Here is a 22049-nt window from a genome sequence, read left to right as displayed (position 1 = left end):
GGGAGGGCAGCTCAGGAGGCACCGGAAAGGTTGGGACTGCCGCACACAGAGCTCCTGCTGGTCTCAGGCGATCGCGGCGTGCCCCGTCGGATCCGTTCCTGCTGAGAATGGGAACGGATGCCATTTTGACTGCTTTCCGTGCAGCGACTCACACCGCGGAGAGAGGTAGTAGTTCTCCTCCTCCCTTATCCCTGCAAGAGATAGCCTCCGGGGGGAGGGTATACCACGGGAAGGGCCTATGCTGCTGTCGGAGGAGAGCCCCGAGGGGGCCTCAGACGACGACTCTTCCTCATTTCATCAGAATTTTCTATTGCTGCAAAAGGCGTTTAAAGACAGAAGGTCTGTGACGAGGCAGTCTGCAAGCAGTTCAGGACCACAGGAGGCCAGTTTGGGTCAAACGGGCTCTAAAAGGGCCAGGCCCTTTGAAGGGGGGTGATGGCAAGAAGGCTAAGCACCCACTTCGGACCCCCTCATCTTGCCCGGGAGCGGAGTCCTCCTCGGAGAATTCGGATCCGGAGGAGCAAGATCTCAGGTGCAAACCCCCTCAGGGGGAGGATCCCGAGGGTGACCAAGATCCTTTTTCCACTCAGAGCACCCTTCAGGTTGAAGGAGATGAACCTAAGGTAGTCTGTCTCTTCAGGAGGGACGAGTTGGGTCCCCTTATCCCCACGGTGCTAGAAGAGTTAGACATTGACAGCCCTCTGGAAATCTCAAGGATGGGTCTATCGATCTGGTTATGGTCGGTCTTAGAAGTCCGACCAGGTCTTTTCCCTTTCATCTTTCGGTCATAGACTTGTTGTTTCGGGAGTGGGACATTCTGGATTTGGGCTTGAAAGTCAGCAAAGCCATGGATAAGTTTTATCCCTTGCCAGAAGATGCCTTGGACATCTTCTGGGTTCCCAAAGTAGATGTGGCTGTGTCCGCAGTTACTAAGAAGGACCACCATTCCGGTGACAGGGGCGACGGCCCTCAAAGATCTCCAAGATCGTAAGCTGGAAGTCCAGCTCAAGAATATTTTAGAGGTGGCTGCCCTTGGAGTGCAGGCGGCCATGTGCAGCAGTTTCTCCTTAAGGGCAGGTCTTCACTGGGTGCAGCAATTGCAGAGTAATGCTACCCTGTCGGAGGAGGAGGTTGTTCAAGCGGGGCGCCTTGAGGCTGCCGTAGCCTACAGTGTGGATGCCCTTTATGATCTTCTCAAACCTCTGCCTGGTCTATGGTTTCAGCTTATCGGCCCGCAGGCTACTCTGGTTGTGAAATTGGTCTGCAGATGTTTCCTTTAAGGCCCAGTTGGGTTCCCTGCCTTTTAAGGGCAAGCTCCTCTTCAGTAAGTATTTGGAGGATATGATCCACTCCTTGGGGGAGAATAAGGTCCATCATCTACCAGAGGATAAGCCCAAGATGAGAAGCTTTTCGTACTCTCAATCTCGTTTCCGGGGAAATCAGATATTTCGGTCCTCCCGATCGTCTGGCTCCTCCTCTAGACAATAGCGGCAGACAACAGCCCTGGTCTCAGTCCTTTCGAGGACGGCAGTTTGGCAGATTTGAGACACCCCCCCCCCCCCCCCCCCCCCAATCTGCGAGAGGCCTTAAGCCTTCCCAATGAGGCGAGGCCGGTCCATTCCTCCATTCCAGTGGTAGGAGGCAGATTCTCTGTTTTTCGAGGAATGGACCACGCTGACGTCGGACCAGTGGGTCCTCGGCGTGATAAGACACGGCTACACTTTAGATTTTGTTCGGTGCCTTCGAGACCGGTTTCTCATTTCCCCATGCTCGTACGTGGAGAAGCAGCAGGCGGTGCGGGACACATTACAGCGCCTTCTCGACCTCTGAGCCATTGTGCCAGTTCCTCCGGCAGAGCTCCACAGGGGCCGCTATTTCATCTATTTCATGGTGTCCAAGAAAGACGGCACGTTCCAGCCCATTCTCGATTTAAAACAGGTCAACAGGTGTCTTCGAGTCCCCTGCTTTCGCATGGAGACCCTGAGTTCGGTCATTGCGGCAGTACGCAAGGTGGAATTTCTGGCATCGCTGGATCTCACGGAAGCATATTTGCATATCAGGATCTGGGCCGATCACCAGAAGTTCCTCAGTTTCTCCATCCTGGGTCAACATTTTCAGTTCTGTGCTCTTCCTTTTGGGCTAGCCACGGCACCCAGGACCTTTACCAAGGTCATGGTCATGGTGGTGGTGGCAGCGGAGCTTTGGAAGGAAGGCTTGTTGGTCTATCCCTATCTGGACGATTGGCTCATTCAGGCAAAGTCGGAGTCTCTTTGTCGCTCGGTGGTGGACCGGATTCTTCAGCTTCTGCGGTCCCTGGATTGGGTGGTCAATTTGGCCAAGCGCCAATTGCTTCCCTCCCAGTCCTTGGAGTTCCTAGGAGCCCGGTTTGACACACGTCTCGGCAGGGTTTTTCTCACCGAGGAGCGCATTGTCAAGCTGCAAGCACAGGTTTGGGACTTGCTAGCTCAGGGTCTTCCCAGAGTTTTCCACTACTTGCAGGTCCTTGGCTCGATGGCCTCTACCTTGGAGCTGGTTCCCTGGACCTCGTCAGTCAGTGTTGCTTTCCCATTGGAGCCCTTGTCCGAGCAATTTCATCTTCCCCTACCTCTTACAGACTCTGCACATTCCAGTCTCGATTGATGGCTCCTCTCGGACAATTTATGCTGGGGAGTCAGCTTGGAGGTTCCTGCTTGGGCGGTAGTCACCATGGACGCCAGTCTCTCCAGCTGGGGAGCAGTGTGGCAGGGGCAGTCAGTACAGGGCCAATGATCTGTGAAGGAATCCCAACGGTCGATCAGTCGCACATAATTTGAATATATGGTAACATACAAAAAGGGGTTGAATTAGCACAAGTTTGAAACTTTCAGCAGAAGTGTCAGTCATCATGGTCTATGATTGGCCACAAAGGCAGATGCAAGAACCTTTTTATAAAGATGAAATTCTTCTCTAGGGATATTACTACATCCAGGAATTCTATCAAAATCATCTTTGGTTTAATAAGAATTTAAGAGATCTTTGAGGGTTCCAGCATTCTGACTGCTTTCTCAGTTCACTCCAACTTCACTCCCCCTACTTCACTTTCAGCACAGGAGAAGGTGGGTAGAGGGAGCAACAGAAGAAAGTTCCTTGCAGGTTGTTTGTGAAGGGAAAGTCTGGAGTAGGAACAGGGAGAGAGCTGAGACTAAAGGCTGGCAGGCACCCAGCAGATTTCTTCAGAAGACTGAGTTGTGAAAACTTTTAGGAATGTTGATTTTGTGCCACATTGTAAAATATGCTAATTTACAGTTTCTCCCAAAGCTGTACAATTGTGGGAGGCTCAGGGCAATGCCAATAGTTAATGAGCTGTTTTACATGATTTTGCTTTGCAGCAGCTCATTAACTATTGCTTTGAATAAAATTTTGCAGCAAAGCACTCCATGCAAAATGTTATTCATTGCAAAGGTGGAAAACTTCGTAAATAGCACTTTGCGAGATGAAATGCAAGTGTGTATTATTGTAAATAACACATATTTGAGCTTTTAATGTGGCAAAGTGCCATTTGTGGAGTTTTCCACTCAGTAATGCATCGGCCTCATTGTTTTGCTAACAGCAGTGACTCTCTGGTTGTATACTAAAAATGTCTTGTGGCCTGTAGTTTTCTTACCTTGTTATGCTTTCCAACATATAGAATGTTAGAATTCCATAAAAGGGATTGATGTCTCTCTGTAGGTGCAATAATTCTGCAAAAAAGGAATGGAAATTCACCAGAAAATGTGAATAATTTGAACAAGTTTAAAAACCAGAAACACCAAATCACTATTTTGAGAGAACCAAGCCTCCCAAAAAATCTCCATTGCTTTCCATAGGAAACTGAATTAGAATGCCATTCCAAACATTTTGTTGTTGTCGTCCCCCCCCCCAAAAAAAACCCACCCACTAATACTTTGGGACAGGGCAACACAGGCAGACAGAAAATAACTGACAAAGGATAGCACAAAAAGTCATTTTCAAAGTAGACATGCGCACACACATACACCCCCCAAAACACACACCCCCTACTCAGAGACACGGAAAATAAGATGCAGCTTCTCAATTCACCCACACACACAATATATGCCACTCACACCTCCCACAACCATACTCCGAATAAAACTCGTACTGCACAACTCCCTTTGCAGAGACAATCCTGCCACACATTACCCCCTCATCAAGCCTTCCCCCACACACAAATCTATGTTGCAGATATTTACAGTTATCTATTTTTTGTTTTTCAGCATTTCAAAGCATATTACATTCAGGTACTTTTGGTATTTCCCTATCCCCAAAGAGCTTATAATCTATTTGTTCCTGAGGCAACAGAGGGTAGAGTGACTTGCCCAAGGTCATAAGGAGTGGCAGTGGGATTTGAATCCTGGTTCATAGTCCACTGCTCAACCACTAGGTTACCCCTACTCCTACTCCTACACACACACACACACACACACACACACACACCCCCTAAGAAAAATATGCCCCCTCATACACAACCCTTCTACAAACCCCTGCCACCCAGACAACCCTCTACCCATCCAAAAACATACACATCCCACATATCCATCTCCACAGATAACACCCCCATACTGCATGAAGTCCTATACCCTTCACATACACAAGCCACATTCCCAAGCACACACCACCTCCACCCGCATCCACCCATCCATGCACACAGGTGTACTTGCTCCCCATGTAATCCCACATCCTCCCACAACAACCCCTGCCTTCCCACAACCATACCCACCCCCCCTTCTACAAATCTGTGTCGAAAAGACTTCCTGAAGCCATGCCTCTGCATGCTTTCCCTATTCATTTAAATCTGTAGCATATCCTTTCATAGACTTATCTTTCATAGACTCGTCAAACCTCTTTTAAAACATTTTTAAAAATCAAAGTGGACACAGGCACATCTCAAAGAAAATATAGTCATAGACAACTTGGATGAATTGGTTTATAAAGTACTGTCTGCTCTGAATTGCAGTCCCTGTGACTGAGACCACCCAACATTCCCATTTGTCACAGGGGATGACAAATTCAATGAATTTGTCAACTAAAACGCAGGAGCCTTATAAGTCATGAAAATATTAAGGTCCATATTCAGTAAGCCAGTGAGTGTCAAGTTACTCAGTTAGTTTACCCTATTAATTTTAGCCAGTATATTCAGCAGAAGGCGACTTGCACTGATAGACTCGGCTAAAGTTATCCAAGTAAGTACACCCAGATAACTTTAAACCTTACTGGCGATAATCTGAATATAGCTGGTTAGGTTGAAAGTTATTTGAATAAGTGTAACCAGATAATTTGAACCTTAACTGGCTATATTAGCATATAGCTGATTAAATAATAAAAACAATTACAAACAAGCAGGGCATGTTGGGCGTATGTGGGCATTTTTGTGCAAGCAACACTTCTAAAATCGACCTATATAGTTGGGAAAAAAACAAAACTGTAGCAATAATTATGCACATTTACTTAGATGATATTGTGTTGCCAGAGATGTGATCAGTATAAAACTGGACTATCCTTTGCTTCTGCATAGCCAACAGATAGATTCCTGTATTTAGCTAGCCAGGAAATCTTTGCTAGCAATAAGTACTTTTTTTTCAAATAAACTCTGAACATAAATCAAGATGCTGTGGTATTTAATTATTCTCTGCACATGCTGTTCCTTTTTTAACTGCTCAATTTGTTTTGTTTTAAAGCATACATGGCTCCTGAAGTAATTACCAGAGCTAAAGGGGAGGGGCATGGTCGTGCAGCAGACATCTGGAGCCTGGGGTGTGTTGTAATAGAAATGGTCACTGGCAAGGTAAAAATATTTATCCCCGGTATATACTATGAAAAGTAACTTTGTGAAAGATTTAAGATAGATGATCAGATGTGTAGGGGATATTTTTGTTTATTGTGACTGTCACAAGTAAGGCAACAGAAACTTGACTAGATCTATTTCTTGTTGGTCTGATTGATATCTGTAGTGCTTATCTGTCATTCAAGCAACATCCAGTTTTCTTTACACAGGAGTTCAAGGCAAAGCATATTAATTTTTGATGCATGATCTCCATTTTTATTTCACCACCATCGCCACCATCCACATGCACACACAAAACCTGCATCCCTCGCTTAAGTGGGTTAAAGACTGCGGTTTTCACCTGTTGTGTCATGGTGGGTAGGATTCATTGCCTTTTGGATCCCCAGGCATTTCTGCTTGCTAGCCTGCAGGTGGATCAGCAATGCCAGCATTGCATTTTCCATTTAAATCCCCTAAAAGTTCATGGCCAAAATTTTCTGTATTGACACTATCAGCATTTCTTATGTTGAACAGAAACAAGGGTCCAAGTTGGCCCTTTTTGGACAGTTATCCTTCTGTACTAGTAATGCTCTCTGCACTAAGAATGGAATTATGTTAAGGGTTAAAATAAATTAGGTCACAAATTATTGTAACGTTTGCTCAAGGCTGTTCCCTGTATCTTAGAGACATAACTTCTGGCAGATTAGAAGTTCAGATGATAAATATGTTACAATCTTTTTAACAGAGATATAACCCTTAGCTGATAGGGATCTTTAGCAAAATAGAAATGGCATAGATAAGCCAATCAAAATATTCTTAGCTATAGGCAAGATGTAGGTGTAAAGCTTTGGAAAGTCCTGGACTGTCCGAAGCATTGAGTCTGTCATACGGAGAAGTGTCTCTGATCTCATAAGCAAGGGATAGAAAGTGTAGCACCTGGCCCTTTGGTTGCTTACCTTTTCCATTCCCATAGCTGCCATCCTGCAAGGAGTACAAAGTCCCTCCACCTGTGATGTCCCTCTGTAGGTTCTGCTTCTCTCTGAGAATATTGCTGACTTTTTAGTTCTGCAGTCAAGCTGATGCATCACACTTCTGACTACCTTGCTTTGCTAGGTATGTTAACCTGTAAGTCCCCAGGAACCATGTGATCTTTATGCTTGGTACTAGTTTACTATTCTGTTTTATATAACCAAAGGCATCTGAGGCACTAAACCTTAGATGCTTTTGGTTATCTCCACTTGTACGAGTGCTTATGTTATAACAGCAATAAAAGTCTTTACCGCAGTTCCTCGGTATAGTCCTGGTCTTACATTCAGAAAGGAGAAAATGCTCAGGGACAATTGTCCCCAATTTGGGTAGTCCCTTTCTTCACTAACAAGGTGGGCTGTGATATTGCTCAGAATTAAGTATGTATTGGTGAAAGATACTATTCTCATGCAGAATTGAAGGTGATATTTTCATTCCTGTGAATAACAGCGAAATTTAGAGAAGTACTACAAAGTTTTCACAGGAGTATGCCTCTGAGAGTCTTGAATATCCTCCACCCATTCCTTCTGAGACAACCTAATACTTTTGCTGTATGAGAAAAATTGCCAGTACAGATATCTGGTCTTTTGTGTAGAAATAATTTTGCAGAATTAAAATTTACATTTTTCTAGACCAAACCATGGTCAAGATTTTCAGATTAGTCAGTAGCATTGAAGACTAATTATATGAAGCTTAGCATTTCCATATTAGAACTGACTTGCAGTAAACTGGTCCAAAAACATGAACATTAAATTCTGTTTGCTTTGATCCAGAGGCCCTGGCATGAATATGAGCACAACTTCCAGATCATGTATAAAGTTGGGATGGGGCATAAGCCCCCCATACCTGACAGGTTAAGTCCAGAAGGAAAAGACTTCCTTTGTCACTGCCTGGAGAGTGATCCAAAGATGAGATGGACAGCCAGCCAGCTCCTCGACCATTCATTTGTTAAGGTTAGTGAATCGTTAAGGGTATTTTTTTTTTTTTTAATCGCGCCTTGGGTATTTCATTGCAATAAACGTTTTGTGTTCTTGAAGACTAGAAAGTAAAGGTCTTAGAAGGCCCTTTGAAAGAATGGCTTTTTGTGTTCTGTGAAGACATGATTTGTGCAAACTATTTCATGAATATTCATGGGGGATATCCTACAAACAAGACTGGCTATGGGGGTCACAGAACAGGTTTGGGAAGTCCTGTGCTAAAGCATTGGCAGGCAGAGAGAATCCAGGAGTGTCTTCTAGTTATTTTGTCAGGGGAAAAATCACCCCTTTTGTTCCAGGAAAGGATGCCAGCATTAATTTTCTTTGGAGGTTTCAGATCAGACTTAATAGAATAAAGTGAACTAACTGATACCTCTAAGGAACTTTTTTTTTTTTTTAATTTATCTTCAGCTAATAACTTTCAACTTTTCATTGGCAACAAGCCTGTAAGAAACCATTGTTAGCAATGAAGTGTTTGCTGAATTACACATTTGCTGGAATTATGGTTTCAAAACGCTAGCTGCTTTTTAACAACTTTGGCCTTTCAGAATGTAGCTTGTTCTTGCTGTTTGGATTGAACATGCTTGATTTTGCTGTGATCAAAGTATGTCGGTAGGAAGAGCAATTGGGTGACAACTCCAGCGGAGTATCATAGATCAAGAGCTCTCTAAGCTACAAGAACAGAGAAGGAAAGAGAAAAATCTAATCAAAACAAAAAAATATGAGGGAAAGAAGTAGAGAAGAAAATGCTAAGAAATCTTGACAGTATGGTGGGCTCTTTGAAACATAGAAACATAGAAATGATGGCAGAAGAAGACCAAATGGCCCATCCAGTCTGCCTAGCAAGCTTTCACACTTTTTGTTTTTTTTCTCACTCTCTCATACTTATCTATTACTCTTGGCCTTTAGTAGCCTTTTGATTCTATTTCCCTTCCATCCCCGCCATTTATGTAACCTTTTGGTTCTATTTCCCTTCCACCCCGCCATTAATGTAGAGAGCAGTGCTGGGACTGCTTCTAAATGAAGTATCTAGCTTAATTGGTTAGGGGTAGTAACCGCCGCAATAAGTAAGCTACTCCCATGCTTATTTGTTTACTCAACCTGTGCCATTCAGTCCTTGTTGGTTGTTATCCGAATATAAATCCACTTTTCTTTATTTTCCCTTGCAGTTGAAGCAGGGATATTCTCTGAATATGTATTGAAATTGAAGTATCAGGCTTAATTGATTCGGGGTAGTAACCGCCGTAGCGAGCAAGTTACACCCATGCTTATTTGTTTACCCAGACTGTGGAATTCAGTTCTTGTTGGTTGTTGTCGGAATATAAAATCATCTTTTTTCCTAGCGTGTAGCAGATGGACTCATAACGAATGGGTATAGTGTGCTCATGCTAGCAGTTGGAGACGGATCTGACGTCAGCACGTGGTACATATACCCCTGCAGGAAGTGCAGACGCTCAGTAATTTCCGTCTCCAAAGCAGTTTGGAGCTACCTCACGCTCGCTGAGTGTTTTTCCAAATTCTAACGACTAAATTCATAGAAGAATCCTACCTGAAGACGAGCCCCGCACTCCTGCGGTGATACCCTCGGGTCCCTCTCCCAGTTGAGTTTCCCGAGGTGATTTCCGTGGTCCCTCGGAGGTAAGAGCCTCGGTCCGGTGGCCGAATCACGGCAGGGACCTAGCCCCTGAGTGAGAAGGGCTCAGGCGCGGCATAGAGGCAGCCTTGGTCCCGATCTGTTCGCTGTGAGGACTTGGCCCCCGAGCGAGACGAGTTCGGGCGCGGCTTAGAGGCAGCGGGTGCACTTCCTCGAGCGTGGCGGTGACGGTAATCACCCTCTCCCCCGCAGCCGGAGACCGCCCGGGTCGCAGCCGGGAAGCACCGAAGATCAGGTAAGGCGTACATCATTAAGAAAGGTGGAAAAAAGGCAAAACGATTACCGGCATGGTTAAAAGGGGAGGTGAAAGAAGCTATTCTAGCCAAAAGATCTTCATTCAAAAATTGGAAGAAGGATCCAACAGAAGAAAATAGGATAAAGCATAAACATTGGCAAGTTAAATGTAAGACATTGATAAGACAGACTAAGAGAGAATTTGAAAAGAAGTTGGCTGTAGAGGCAAAAACTCACAGTAAAAACTTTTTAAAATATATCCGAAGCAGAAAGCCTGTGAGGGAGTCAGTTGGACCGTTAGATGATCGAGGGGTTAAAAGGGCACTTAGAGAAGATAAGGCCATCGCGGAAAGATTAAATGATTTCTTTGCTTCGGTGTTTACTGAAGAGGATGTTGGGGAGGTACCCGTAATGGAGAAGGTTTTCATGGGTAAAGATTCAGATGGACTGAATCAAATCACGGTGAACCTAGAAGATGTGGTAGGCCTGATTGACAAACTGAGGAGTAGTAAATCACCTGGACCGGATGGTATACACCCCAGAGTGCTGAAGGAACTAAAAAATGAAATTTCAGACCTATTAGTAAAAATTTGTAACTTATCACTAAAATCATCCATTGTACCTGAAGACTGGAGGATAGCAAATGTAACCACAATATTTAAAAAGGGCTCCAGGTGTGATCCGGGAAACTACAGACCGGTTAGCCTCACTTCAGTGCCAGGAAAAATAGTGGAAAGTGTTCTAAACATCAAAATCATAGAACATATAGAAAGACATGGTTTAATGGAACAAAGTCAGCATGGCTTTACCCAAGGCAAGTCTTGCCTCACAAATCTGCTTCACTTTTTTGAAGGAGTTAATAAACATGTGGATAAAGGTGAACCGGTAGATAATAGTATACTTGGATTTTCAGAAGGCGTTTGACAAAGTTCCTCATGAGAGGCTTCTAGGAAAAGTAAAAAGTCATGGGATAGGTGGCGATGTCCTTTCGTGGTTTGCAAACTGGCTAAAAGACAGGAAACAGAGAGTAGGATTAAATGGACAATTTTCTCAGTGGAAGGGAGTGGACAGTGGAGTGCCTCAGGGATCTGTATTGGGACCCTTACTTTTCAATATATTTATAAATGATCTGGAAAGAAATACGACGAGTGAGATAATCAAATTTGCAGATGACACAAAATTGTTCAGAGTAGTTAAAGCACAAGCAGATTGTGATAAATTGCAGGAAGACCTTGTGAGGCTGGAAAATTGGGCATCCAAGTGGCAGATGAAATTTAATGTGGATAAGTGCAAGGTAATGCATATAGGGAAAAATAACCCATGCTATAATTACACAATGTTAGGTTCCATATTAGGTGCTACAACCCAAGAAAGAGATCTAGGTGTCATAGTGGATAACACATTGAAATCGTCGGTTCAGTGTGCTGCGGCAGTCAAAAAAGCAAACAGAATGTTGGGAATTATTAGAAAGGGAATGGTGAATAAAACGGAAAATGTCATAATGCCTCTGTATCGCTCCATGGTGAGACCACACCTTGAATACTGTGTACAGTTCTGGTCGCCACATCTCAAAAAAGATATAATTGCGATGGAGAAGGTACAGAGAAGGGCTACCAAAATGATAAGGGGAATGGAACAGCTTCCCTATGAGGAAAGACTAAAGAGGTTAGGACTTTTCAGCTTGGAGAAGAGACGACTGAGGGGGGATATGATAGAGGTGTTTAAAATCATGAGAGGTCTAGAACGGGTAGATGTGAATCGGTTATTTACTCTTTCGGATAGTAGAAAGACTAGGGGGCACTCCATGAAGTTAGCATGTGGCACATTTAAAACTAATCAGAGAAAGTTCTTTTTTACTCAACGCACAATTAAACTCTGGAATTTGTTACCAGGGGATGTGGTCAGTGCAGTTAGTATAGCTGTGTTTAAAAAAGGATTGGATAAGTTCTTGGAGGAGAAGTCCATTACCTGCTATTAAGTTCAATTAGAGAATAGCCACTGCCATTAGCAACAGTAACATGGAATAGACTTAGTTTTTGGGTACTTGCCAGGTTCTTATGACCTGGATTGGCCTCTGTTGGAAACAGGATGCTGGGCTTGATGGACCCTTGGTCTGACCCAGTATGGCATGTTCTTATGTTCTTATGTTCTTATCTTTACTTAGGTCTCCGAAGAGCGAGGAATAGCGGGTCTGCCTATGTGGAAGCCCGCCATTTTGCCTGCCTGCTCGCCGTCGCCATCTGCCCTGGTTCGCCGCCTCGATCTAGTTAGTGTTAAGTATGCGCACAGGCAACGGGCGCATATGTTAGGCGCCCGAAAGTACATAGGCGCCCCTTGATAGGCGCACATTGATAGGCGCACATTGATAGGCGTACAGCTTTCGCTCATATTACAAGGCGCATACTTCGGCTGGGAGCACACCGGCGCATAGAGATAACAGACGCAATGGAGCGTATGAGAGCCCAAGCGTCCACAGAGCCGGCACCTCCAGAATCAGGCATAAGAGCTCTAGGCCTCTGCTCAGCATGCCACCTCAGAGCCACACAGAGCGAAGAAGCAGACTCCCTATGTGCCCAATGTGAGGAGGCCCTGGGAGTTCCAGGCCAGGGCCGGTCCCAGCCCAGATTAAATGCCAGTTCCTCAGGGAACACCCCGGACCTAGCAGGCCGAGGTGAGCAACCGGGGAACCCTAGAGACCTGGTGCCCCTGAGGCTAGACTCTGCTTCGCTCTCCTGGGTGGAATTATTCAAGGGGATTCACGCCTTTGTCAAAATGCAGTCTGATCCCCGAACGGACCCATACGTACCAGATGACCCTGCCCCTGGATCCTCTAGACCTAGGCACGGTCACTCGCCACCCGGAAGCCCCACTTATGGGGATTCAGATTGCTCTGAGGAAGAAGGCGAGCTTCCCGAGCAGGGAGAACTTCCCTCGGGGATTGAGCCATATCGAACCATGAGACACTTCTTTCTTAAGGAGGATCTCCCAGACCTGGTCTCTCAATGCCTGTTGGAGCTGGCTATCCCGGGCCAAGGCACCCCAGGGGAACCTAGAATGAACCCCCTGCTAGAGGGCCTTCATCAAACGACTCACCATTTTCCCCTCCTTCAAGCAGCACAGCAGCTAATCGATCTGGAATGGAATGCGCCGGAGGCCTCATTCAAAGGGGGTCGGGCCTTGTCTAGCATGTACCCCCTGGACCCGGCAACTAAGGAGCTGCTGGCGTGCCCCAAGGTAGACGCCATAGTTTGCGCAATTGTGAAGCGCACCACCATTCCAGTGGAGGGAGGGGGCGGCCCTCAAGGATGTGCATGACCGGTGCCTGGACGCCATCCTGAAACAAGCCTTTGAGGTGGCAGCCATGTCCCTACGAATCGCGACCTGCTGCACCATGGTGACGCGTTCCTGTTTATCACAAGCCTGGAACAACACCCCGGGAGAAGAAATGGAATCAGCCCTCTCGTTCCTCACGGACGCTGCCTCCGACTTAGTTCGTACGGCAGCCAAGGGAGTGTCATCCTCAGTGGCAGCCAGGAGACAGCTCTGGCTACGAAATTGGTCGGCCGACTCCTCCTCCAAGACACGCCTGACAAGAATGCCCTTTAAGGGATCCCTCCTGTTCGGCAGCGACCTCGAGAACCTGGCTAACAAATGGGGCGCCTCTCCATTACCCCGTCTACCAGAAGACAAGTCAAGGAGGAACCAGCGCCCTTTTCCTAGGCCATCCAGAGGTAGAAGCTCTCAATGCTTCAACCCCTACAGGACTCGCTACCAAGCACCTCGTTCTCAGACCAGGAACCAGTCCTTTCGGACCAGGCACAACAAGAGGGGAACCGGTTCGGGTCCCAGCCGCACTCCACAATGAAAATCAGACGACCCATCTGGGGGAAGAAGCCATAGGGGGCAGGCTAACCCTATTCTACCGCAGATGGGTCGAGATTACTTCGGACCAGTGGGTCCTCGCCATCATCCGAGAAGGGTATTACCTGGACTTCCTTCATCCCCCTCCGGACAAGTTTGTGGAATCTCCTTGTCCATCCCTCAAGAGGGTGGCACTGGAAGCTACCTTGCGGAGGCTCCTGTCCCTAAAAGCCATAATCCCAGTGCCTGCCTGGGAGATAAATTCTGGGCATTACTCCATTTATTTCATCGTATCCAAGAAGGGGGGCACCTTCAGACCCGTCCTGGACCTCAAGTCAGTCAACCGGCACTTAAGGGTCCCAGGATTTCGCATGGAAACTCTGCGGTCAGTCCGCAGTGCAATACAGCCAGGGGAGTATCTCACATCCCTGGACCTGTCAGAGGCCTATCTGCATATCCCAATCTATCGGGATCACCAGCGCTACTTACGCTTCAAAGTCCTGAAACAACACTTTCAGTTCCGGGCTTTACCCTTCGGGTTAGCCACCGCACCACGGACCTTTACCAAGGTAATAGTAGTGGTGGCGGCGTCACTCAGGAAGGAAGGAATTCTCGTCCATCCCTACCTAGACGATTGGCTGATCAGGGCAAAGTTACCGGAGGAGAGCCGCCGGGCAACCAACAGAGTTATATCTCTTCTGGAAAGCCTAGGATGGGTAGTCAACACAAACAAGAGTTCCCTACAGCCTTCGCAGTCGCTGGAATACCTAGGAGTCCGATTCGACACCCAGGAAGACAAGGTCAGCCTGACCTCCAAGAGGAAATCAAAACTCCGGAATCGTTTGCAGAACCTGCTGAGCACCACCCGGCCCACAGCTTGGGCCTAATGGCCTCCACTCTGGAAGTGGTACCATGGGCACGGGCTCATATGAGACCATTACAACACGCCCTCCTATCTCGGTGGAGCCCACAATTACAGAACTACACCGTGCATCTACCTCTACCAGCCAGAGTACGGAATCGGTTATGGTGGTGGCTGCAGCCTGGCCACACGAGCCGGGGGTCAAAGATGTCCTCCCCAACCTGGACCCTGCTCACTACAGATGCCAGCCTGAGCGGCTGGGGAGCACACTGCGAAGAACTAACCGCCCAAGGGCGGTGGAACAGAGAAGAGTTGGGGTGGAACATCAACCGACTAGAGGCACGGACAGTCAGGTTAGCCTGCCTGTGATTTGCCCACAGACTTCGAAACAGAGCAGTCAGAGTGATGTCGGACAGTGCCACCACGGTGGCATACATCAACTGACAGGGCGGAACCAGAAGCCGACAGGTATTCCTAGAAATAGCCCCCCTGATGGCTTGGACGGAAGCAAATCTCCAGGACATCTCCGCCGTCCACATCGCCGGGAAGTACACCACCACGGCAGACTTCCTCAGCAGAGAAAGCCTAAACCCGGGGGAATGGCAGCTGTCATCCACGGCCTTCCAGATGATTGTGGATCAGTGGGGGACTCCGGGCATGGACCTACTAGCGGACAGGTCCAACGCTCAAGTACCCAGATACTTCAGTCGCAGGCGAGATCCTCTATCCCACGGGATCGACGCCCTGGTGCAGCCATGGCATCAGGGGATCCTGCTATATGCCTTTCCCCCATGACCCCTGCTCGGCGCCATGATACACAAGATTCAGCAGCACAGAGGCCTAGTTCTTCTGGTGGCCCCGGACTGGCCAAGAAGACCCTGGTACCCAGACATGAGAATACTACTGGCAGGGGATCCTCTACCCCTGCCCCCTCACAGGGACCTGCTGCGACAAGGTCCCATCCTCCACGAGAATCCAGCTCAATTCTCTCTTACGGTCTGGCCATTGAAAGGGCTCGAATGAGAAAAAGGGGATACTCGGGGGTGGTAATAGATACACTCCTCCGAGCGCACAAGTTCTCCACATCACTAACTTATATAAGGATCTGGAGAGTATTTGAAGCCTGATGCGAAACTCGCAGCACCAATCCACATGCCGCTAAAATCCCCATCATTTTGGATTTCCTGCAAGATGGGCTTCAGAAGGGTCTGTCCCTCAATTCAATCAAGGTTCAGGTGGCAGCGCTATCCTGCTACGGCCCCAGGTGTGACGGCAACAGCATTGCCACACACCCAGACGTTTCACGTTTCCTGAAAGGAGTCAAACACCTTCGCCCGCCACTGAAATGGCCAGTGCCCCTATGGAACCTCAACCTAGTTTTGGAATTCCTAGCGGGACTCACCTTCAGACCCCTCCGAGGCCTGTCCTTCCGTTTGTTAACCTTGAAGATGGTGTTCTTGCTGGCCGTATGCTCAGCATGCCGCATCTCAGAGCTACAAGAGCTGTCCTGCCGTGATCCGTTTCTCAGAATCACCCCAGGGGCTATCCATCTTCGCACGGTTCCTTCCTTCTTACCCAAAGTAGTCTCTCACTTCCACCTCAACCAAACCATATCCTTGCCAACCATGGAAGGGTTGAAGAAATCAGAAGCAGGTCGAATACTGCGTCATCTCGACATCGGCAGGCTGCTGTCCAGATACCTGAAAATGTCGGAAACAGTACGAAAGACAGACCACCTGTTCGTCCTTCACAGTGGGAAGAGGAAAGGAGAAGCGGCCTCACGGGCGACTATTGCTCGCTGGATCAAAGAAGTTATCAAGGCGGCCTACGTAGAAGCGGGAAAACCACCACCTCTACGGGTCAAGGCTCACTCTACCAGAGCACAAGCAGCCTCCTGGGCAGAAACTAAGATGCTGTCGCCTGCAGAGATATGTAAAGCGGCAACGTGGTCCTCCATCCATACCTTCTCCAGATTCTACCGTCTGGACGTCCAGGCCAGGGAGGACACAGCATTTGCAAGGGCAATCCTAACCGTACCTCGGGCAGCCTCCCACCCAGTCCGGGAGTAGCTTTTGTACATCCCATTCGTTATGAGTCCATCTGCTACACGCTAGGAAATGGAGAGATTACTTACCTGATAATCTCGTTTTCCTTAGTGTAGGCAGATGGACTCAGCATCCCGCCCAGCTGCCGATATATATGGGGATTCACCGTTTCAAGGTAAGCCTTGTTTCCTGACATAGGGCATCCACCCTGCCGGGTGTCGACGCCTTCCGGTTGAGAACACTGGCGGTCTCCAGCTACTGTCAATCGGTCAGGTTAATCATGTTCAGTTAATCAATCGGTCAGTCACACATATATCCATAATGCTTTTGCAAGGAAGATTACTGAGCATCTGCACTTCCTGCAGGGGTATATGTACTACGTGCTGACGTCAGATCCATCTCCAACTGCTAGCACGAGCACACTATACCCATTCGTTATGAGTCCATCTGCCTACACTAAGGAAAACGAGATTATCAGGTAAGTTATCTCTCCTTGACTGGGGGGGAGGAGTTGCATGACAGCAGCCCAGGAGGACAATAGGTTAAACAAATATTGAGGGTGGTAGATTTTAAACAAAGTGTTTCATATTGTTCTGGAAGCAGCAAATTGATCTGAGTGAATTTGAAACTATTTTTTAAAAATATGCCACGCCGCCTCCCCTCTGTGAGGCTCTTCATTTAAAAATATATGAGTAATCCTGGAGACAACAGCAGTTAAATGTAGGGATATTATATTCCTTTTGTTAAACATAAAAGGTTTGGAGAAACAGTTGTAAGCAGGTCATAGATAACCGGGTTTTTTAAGCCAAGGATTGAGCATTGACTAGAAGAAATAGTAATGTAGTAGATACAAATAGTGATGAGAGCGTTTGCAGTGGAATATAATGCAAATTGGATCGATTCAGGGGCATATGTTTGGTTCAGTGAATATTGTAGCAGCTGTATTGTCCTTGGCCCGTAATGACAGGAATGTATTCATGGTTGGTTGAGGATAAAGAACAGTCTCACTGGCGATGTCAGGACTGATTTCCATCATGATGATTTCTCGGATGATAGAGTTTAGATTACTTGAGGCATGAAGGGGCGCACAAAGGGGCAGGCTCCTTTGTTGTATCCCTTTTTGCGCGCGCCCTTCCAGCCAAATGCCTCCGGCGTCTGCAACCCACAGAAGTATTCTGTCACCCTGCAGTGATGTCAAGGTAGGCGGGACTTCGGTACCGGGCAAGGGAAATCAGGAGAAGATTCGCTGTGATGTAGAGGCAGCGCTGATGGTAGAGCTTGCTGATGTAGAGGGCAGCTGTTTCAGGAGCCCAAACTCTGTTGCCCCTGGCATTCGTGGCCTGCAGAAGTAGTCCATCACCCTGCAGTGATGTTGCAGGAGGGCAGGGCTTCAATATCAGGTGCGGGAAATCAGGAGAGATTCACCATGATGTAGAGGCAGTGCTTATGTAGAGGGCAGCCGTTTCAGGAGTTATCCAACTAAATGAAGATTTCGGCACGTATCCAGCTAAATTCTAGCCGGCTAAAAAGTTAGATGGCTAGAATTTAGCCAAATAAGTTGGGGGCATAACTGGGAGGAGTTTAGTTAACCGGCTAAGTTAACCAGTTAACTCCAATATTCAGTTAGCCATGTAACAGCCAGCTAAGTCTGGTCAGGCCAAATGCTGTCCTAAAGTTAGCTGGTTATATCCAAATGTGCAGCTGCAATATTTATTTTATTATTTATATTCTGCTTTCAGCACTTCAGAGCAGATTACATTCAGGTTCTGTTGGTATTGCATATACTTCAAAGTTTATCTGGCTAAGTTTGCTATCCAGACGGTGACTGAATATGTACCTCCTTAGTTTAATTTATTAAAAATGTATATTCTGCACGTCACAAAATATGCTGGATAACAAAGAACATACATAAGTTAAAATTAATATGCATAAAATCAAAAGAAAACACAAAGGAAACATCACACTAAACATGGGTCATAATAAACAACAAAGTCTAAACCATCGCCTTAGACTTCTGGAGTCACTGTACAGCAAACACTATAATGCATATATTCTCTGAATAAAAAGCCTTTTTAAATACGTTTTAAAGCCTTATTGATAAGGATGCAGTCTCTAATGGGTTGTTTCTAGAAGACTTAAAGATGAGATTAGCTGATGCCATGCCTGACTTTATGCAGCATAGAGTCTTTGTTCATAAAGATGGTCTAATATCCTAGAATCCTTTGAGTGTGACTCCATGCTCATAGCATGCAAAAATCTGTTGAAAAGATTTTTTTGAGCATTGTTCTACAGTGCCCTCTTTCTTTGTGTTCTCATCGCTGTGCATTGACCAGGACCAATGTCTATGCTTTTTTGCTTTCAGTCGTTGCTCCGCATTAGTGTCCTGTGCAATACCGATGAAGCGGAATCCTTCACTTTCATTGGGTGGGAGGACCTAAAAAATGCTTAATGTCAATGAGGGTCAATGCTTCCTCAATACAAGCACAATTCCTGGACCACTCTATTTTGATGCCTCCAATTCAAATGGCTCAGACTTAGCCAACCCAGAGGGCTTTTCCATAAGCTCCGCACTGGTTTGGTGGTCTCTGGGGGGAGTCTTCCCACATGTGGAGCATTCTGTGATGATGTGGTTGCACCCAAGTCATAGCACACATTTATTGTAGGCAGCTAGCATAATGTGGCTGCATCCGGGGCACATTGAGAAACTGCTGCTCCTCTTCTGTTTGCTGGACATAGAGTGAAAAATAACTAATATGAAATCAAATGACTTGATTTTTGCAAACAAAAATGGCTCAATCAAAGCAGCTTTGATGTGTTGGTGCAGCTGCAGAAAATAAAGAAAAATTTAATAAAAGACAAATCCCTAACTAAGGAGATGAAAGGGTAAGTGGGGGGAATAAAGTTTTACTGTATCCCATGCAAAAAGAAAAATGGCTGGATGACAGCAGAAAACTGAAGGATTTTTTCCTCGGCATTGTGTGATCAACTGGCTCCATAGAGAAAAGGAACTAAGAGTCCGAAGCAACAGTTACAACATGGGACAGTCCTGCACATGCTCAGAAGAGCTTCTGAAAGTTCTAGAAGCTATGCAGTCAAGCTTCCAACTGGGGCTGTTTCATCACCCATCTGTGAGGACTCTGGCATCCTGCTTGTCCTCAGAGAATGACCTTTCTTCAGGAGTAAAAATGTGAAATTTTACAAAACAAACACTTCCCTTTATTTGTACTCACCCTCCTTTTCTTCAAGCACAGGCCAGCGATAATTCTTTCAGGTAGCTTTGAAGATGAACCGCTTAACTGTGCTGTAAAGGGAATATATAGACAGGAAAAGAGAGTGCATTTCAGCTGGCATTAAGGAAAGGATGAGCCTGCTTGACTGAGAAATCTCAGAGGACCAAGAGAAAATCTAAAGTTTGGTTTTAGAATTTCATGTTTGGGGTTTTTTTTTTTAATTTCAAAGAAAATTTGTTTATGCTGAAACATGATGATTTTTTGTAGATGATGAAATAAACTGCTGATATTTCTTTTCTGTTTGCTTGGATAAGAGCATAAGAATTGCTGTGCTGGGTCAGACCAATGGTTCATGGAGCCCATCATCCCGCCTCTGAGTCACTTAATATAGGCAGAAGATCCTAATGGCGAGATGCATTCCTTTTTTCTCGTTCCCAGAAGTGGCAATCCCCATGTCTACTGAGCAAATGGTTGCTCGTGGACCTGCCCTCCAGAAATTTGTCCAAACCTTTTTACTACTAACCTTCACCACACACTCCAGGAATCTTGGACACTTGGTGATTTCAGAATACCTCACTGAGATCAGCAGATGTTCATAGTTCTATGAAAATTAACCATTTTATATTTAATTTCACAAAAGTTTACTGGTGAACAATAAATATAACATTTCCTTCCTTGAAGCTCCATAGATTTCTGTTTTCACCTTAATACAATGCTGTCAGTGTAATATAGTATTGTACAAGTAAGTGGCAGGTTATCATCATAGACCCAAACAGTATAGAAGCCAAGTTTAAAGGAAGTTAAATGATTAGCTCAGTTACTCAAACTTTTATTATGGTTGGTTTGGAGGTGTGGAAAAGTCTTTACATAGGAGTTAAATCGGCATGGGGCACAGCTCTATATGCAACAAATGAGCCTATCTTTCCCCACCTTTTTTTTTTTTTTTTAAGATAAGGCATGAATGTATATATGTCAGACTAAATATCTTCAGATATAGGGCCAATTTTCATGGCTCAGATATTTTGTAGACTTGAGTCCTTACTGAATAGTTAATAGCTTCTGTAAAGAAAGCATAACAACTTGCGGATGCATAGGGGGTTGATTTTCAACTAGAAGCAGAGCACTTAAGATTGCTGTTACTATTTGTGCAACTAGAGTTGACTGCTCATTCTTGGCACGCCCTAGGAATGCCTTTGCAATTTCATTTTGTGGACAGCTAGATTTAGGGATCTTAGGGGTTTCAGCTGATTTAAATTTAGCCAGTCAACGAGAGGTGGGGATGTTTTAACTGACTAACTCCTGGAGTTAACTGGTCAAACCTTTTGAAAATGAGTCACATGGTGAACACAGTAGGGTGAGGAAAAATGTGTGCTTCAGAATCTGTCCTTCTGCTGCAGAGAGCTTTAAATCAAACTGCACCCTATATAACTAAAGTACTTTTTTCTCTCTGCACAGGTTTGCACAGATGAAGAATGAAAGCTATTCAGTACCTGTCCTAAATATACTCTAGAGAGTTTTTTTAAATCACTACTGTATGTAATATTTACATAAGACTATACTGAGAAAAGTGTCTGGATTTACCTTACCAAGACTGAAGACTGCACACGTGACTCGTGTCACTTCTACTGCTGCTCCTGTAATGTTTTTATACGTGCCACATGCCGCTCATGTGCCAGCGTCTACAAGTTCAAAAGAAGCTGCATGGTTTAGTGAAAGTGCCATTACTACTGTACATGGACCATTCTTTATTTTCACTTTCCTCTCTGTTTCTCATATAATTGAGAACTGTAATATCAATATGTAGTAAAGAGACATTTTTGAACTTTCTAGGTTCGAAAAAAGTTGTAGTGTTTATCAGGCGTTCTGGACCTTGTATGTTTTTAATCTCTTATTGTTGAGTGCACTGACTGTGAACTTTTACCTTTTGGGGGGCTTTTTTTTTTTTGTCCAGCTTCAGATTTGTTATGCAAAAAGCTGATTGATAAAATTTAAAGAAAAGGTTTTTTTCTCTCAATAAATGGTTTATTTTAGGAAAATTTTACTTGGTTTTTTTTTTTTTTTTTCAGTGTGATAGGGGTCCCTTTTTATGGTAGTAATTTGGTCTTATCTGGCACATCAAGCACTTTAACGAGAGGACACGTGCTTATTTTGGCAGCAATATAACCCTTACAGTGGGAAGAGACGCAAAGAACCACTTCTTACCCAGTTACATTTGGGTATATTGTGATAGATTTATAAGCTGATGACCTCCTCTCGCATTCACAAAGGAAGGGGTAAAAAAGGCAATGCTGTAAGTCAAACATGGAAATGCAAAGGCACGTGAAAAGAAATCAAGGGACAATCTATTTCTGATAAGCAAT

General features: G+C 45.5%; 1 protein-coding gene across 7 annotated transcripts in view; it reads left to right on the top strand.

Annotated features, from left to right (window-relative positions):
- The window catches only part of MAP3K4 (mitogen-activated protein kinase kinase kinase 4), a 464119-nt gene extending 442603 nt beyond the window's left edge, over positions 1 to 21516 (top strand). For all 7 annotated transcript variants that reach the window (XM_029594154.1, XM_029594153.1, XM_029594149.1 and 4 more), the window contains 3 exons: positions 5715 to 5821; positions 7600 to 7779; positions 21145 to 21516. In XM_029594154.1, the coding sequence (XP_029450014.1) occupies positions 5715 to 5821; positions 7600 to 7779; positions 21145 to 21165 (308 nt within the window). In that variant the 3' untranslated portion in view covers positions 21166 to 21516. The remainder of the gene's footprint in view (positions 1 to 5714; positions 5822 to 7599; positions 7780 to 21144) is intronic.
- Positions 21517 to 22049: the final 533 nt, after the last annotated feature.

Source organism: Rhinatrema bivittatum, chromosome 3 (assembly GCF_901001135.1).
Source record: "Rhinatrema bivittatum chromosome 3, aRhiBiv1.1, whole genome shotgun sequence".
NCBI lineage: Eukaryota > Metazoa > Chordata > Amphibia > Gymnophiona > Rhinatrematidae > Rhinatrema > Rhinatrema bivittatum.
The sequence above is the reverse complement of the archived record's forward strand: the minus strand, read 5'-3'. Positions and strand labels throughout refer to the sequence as shown.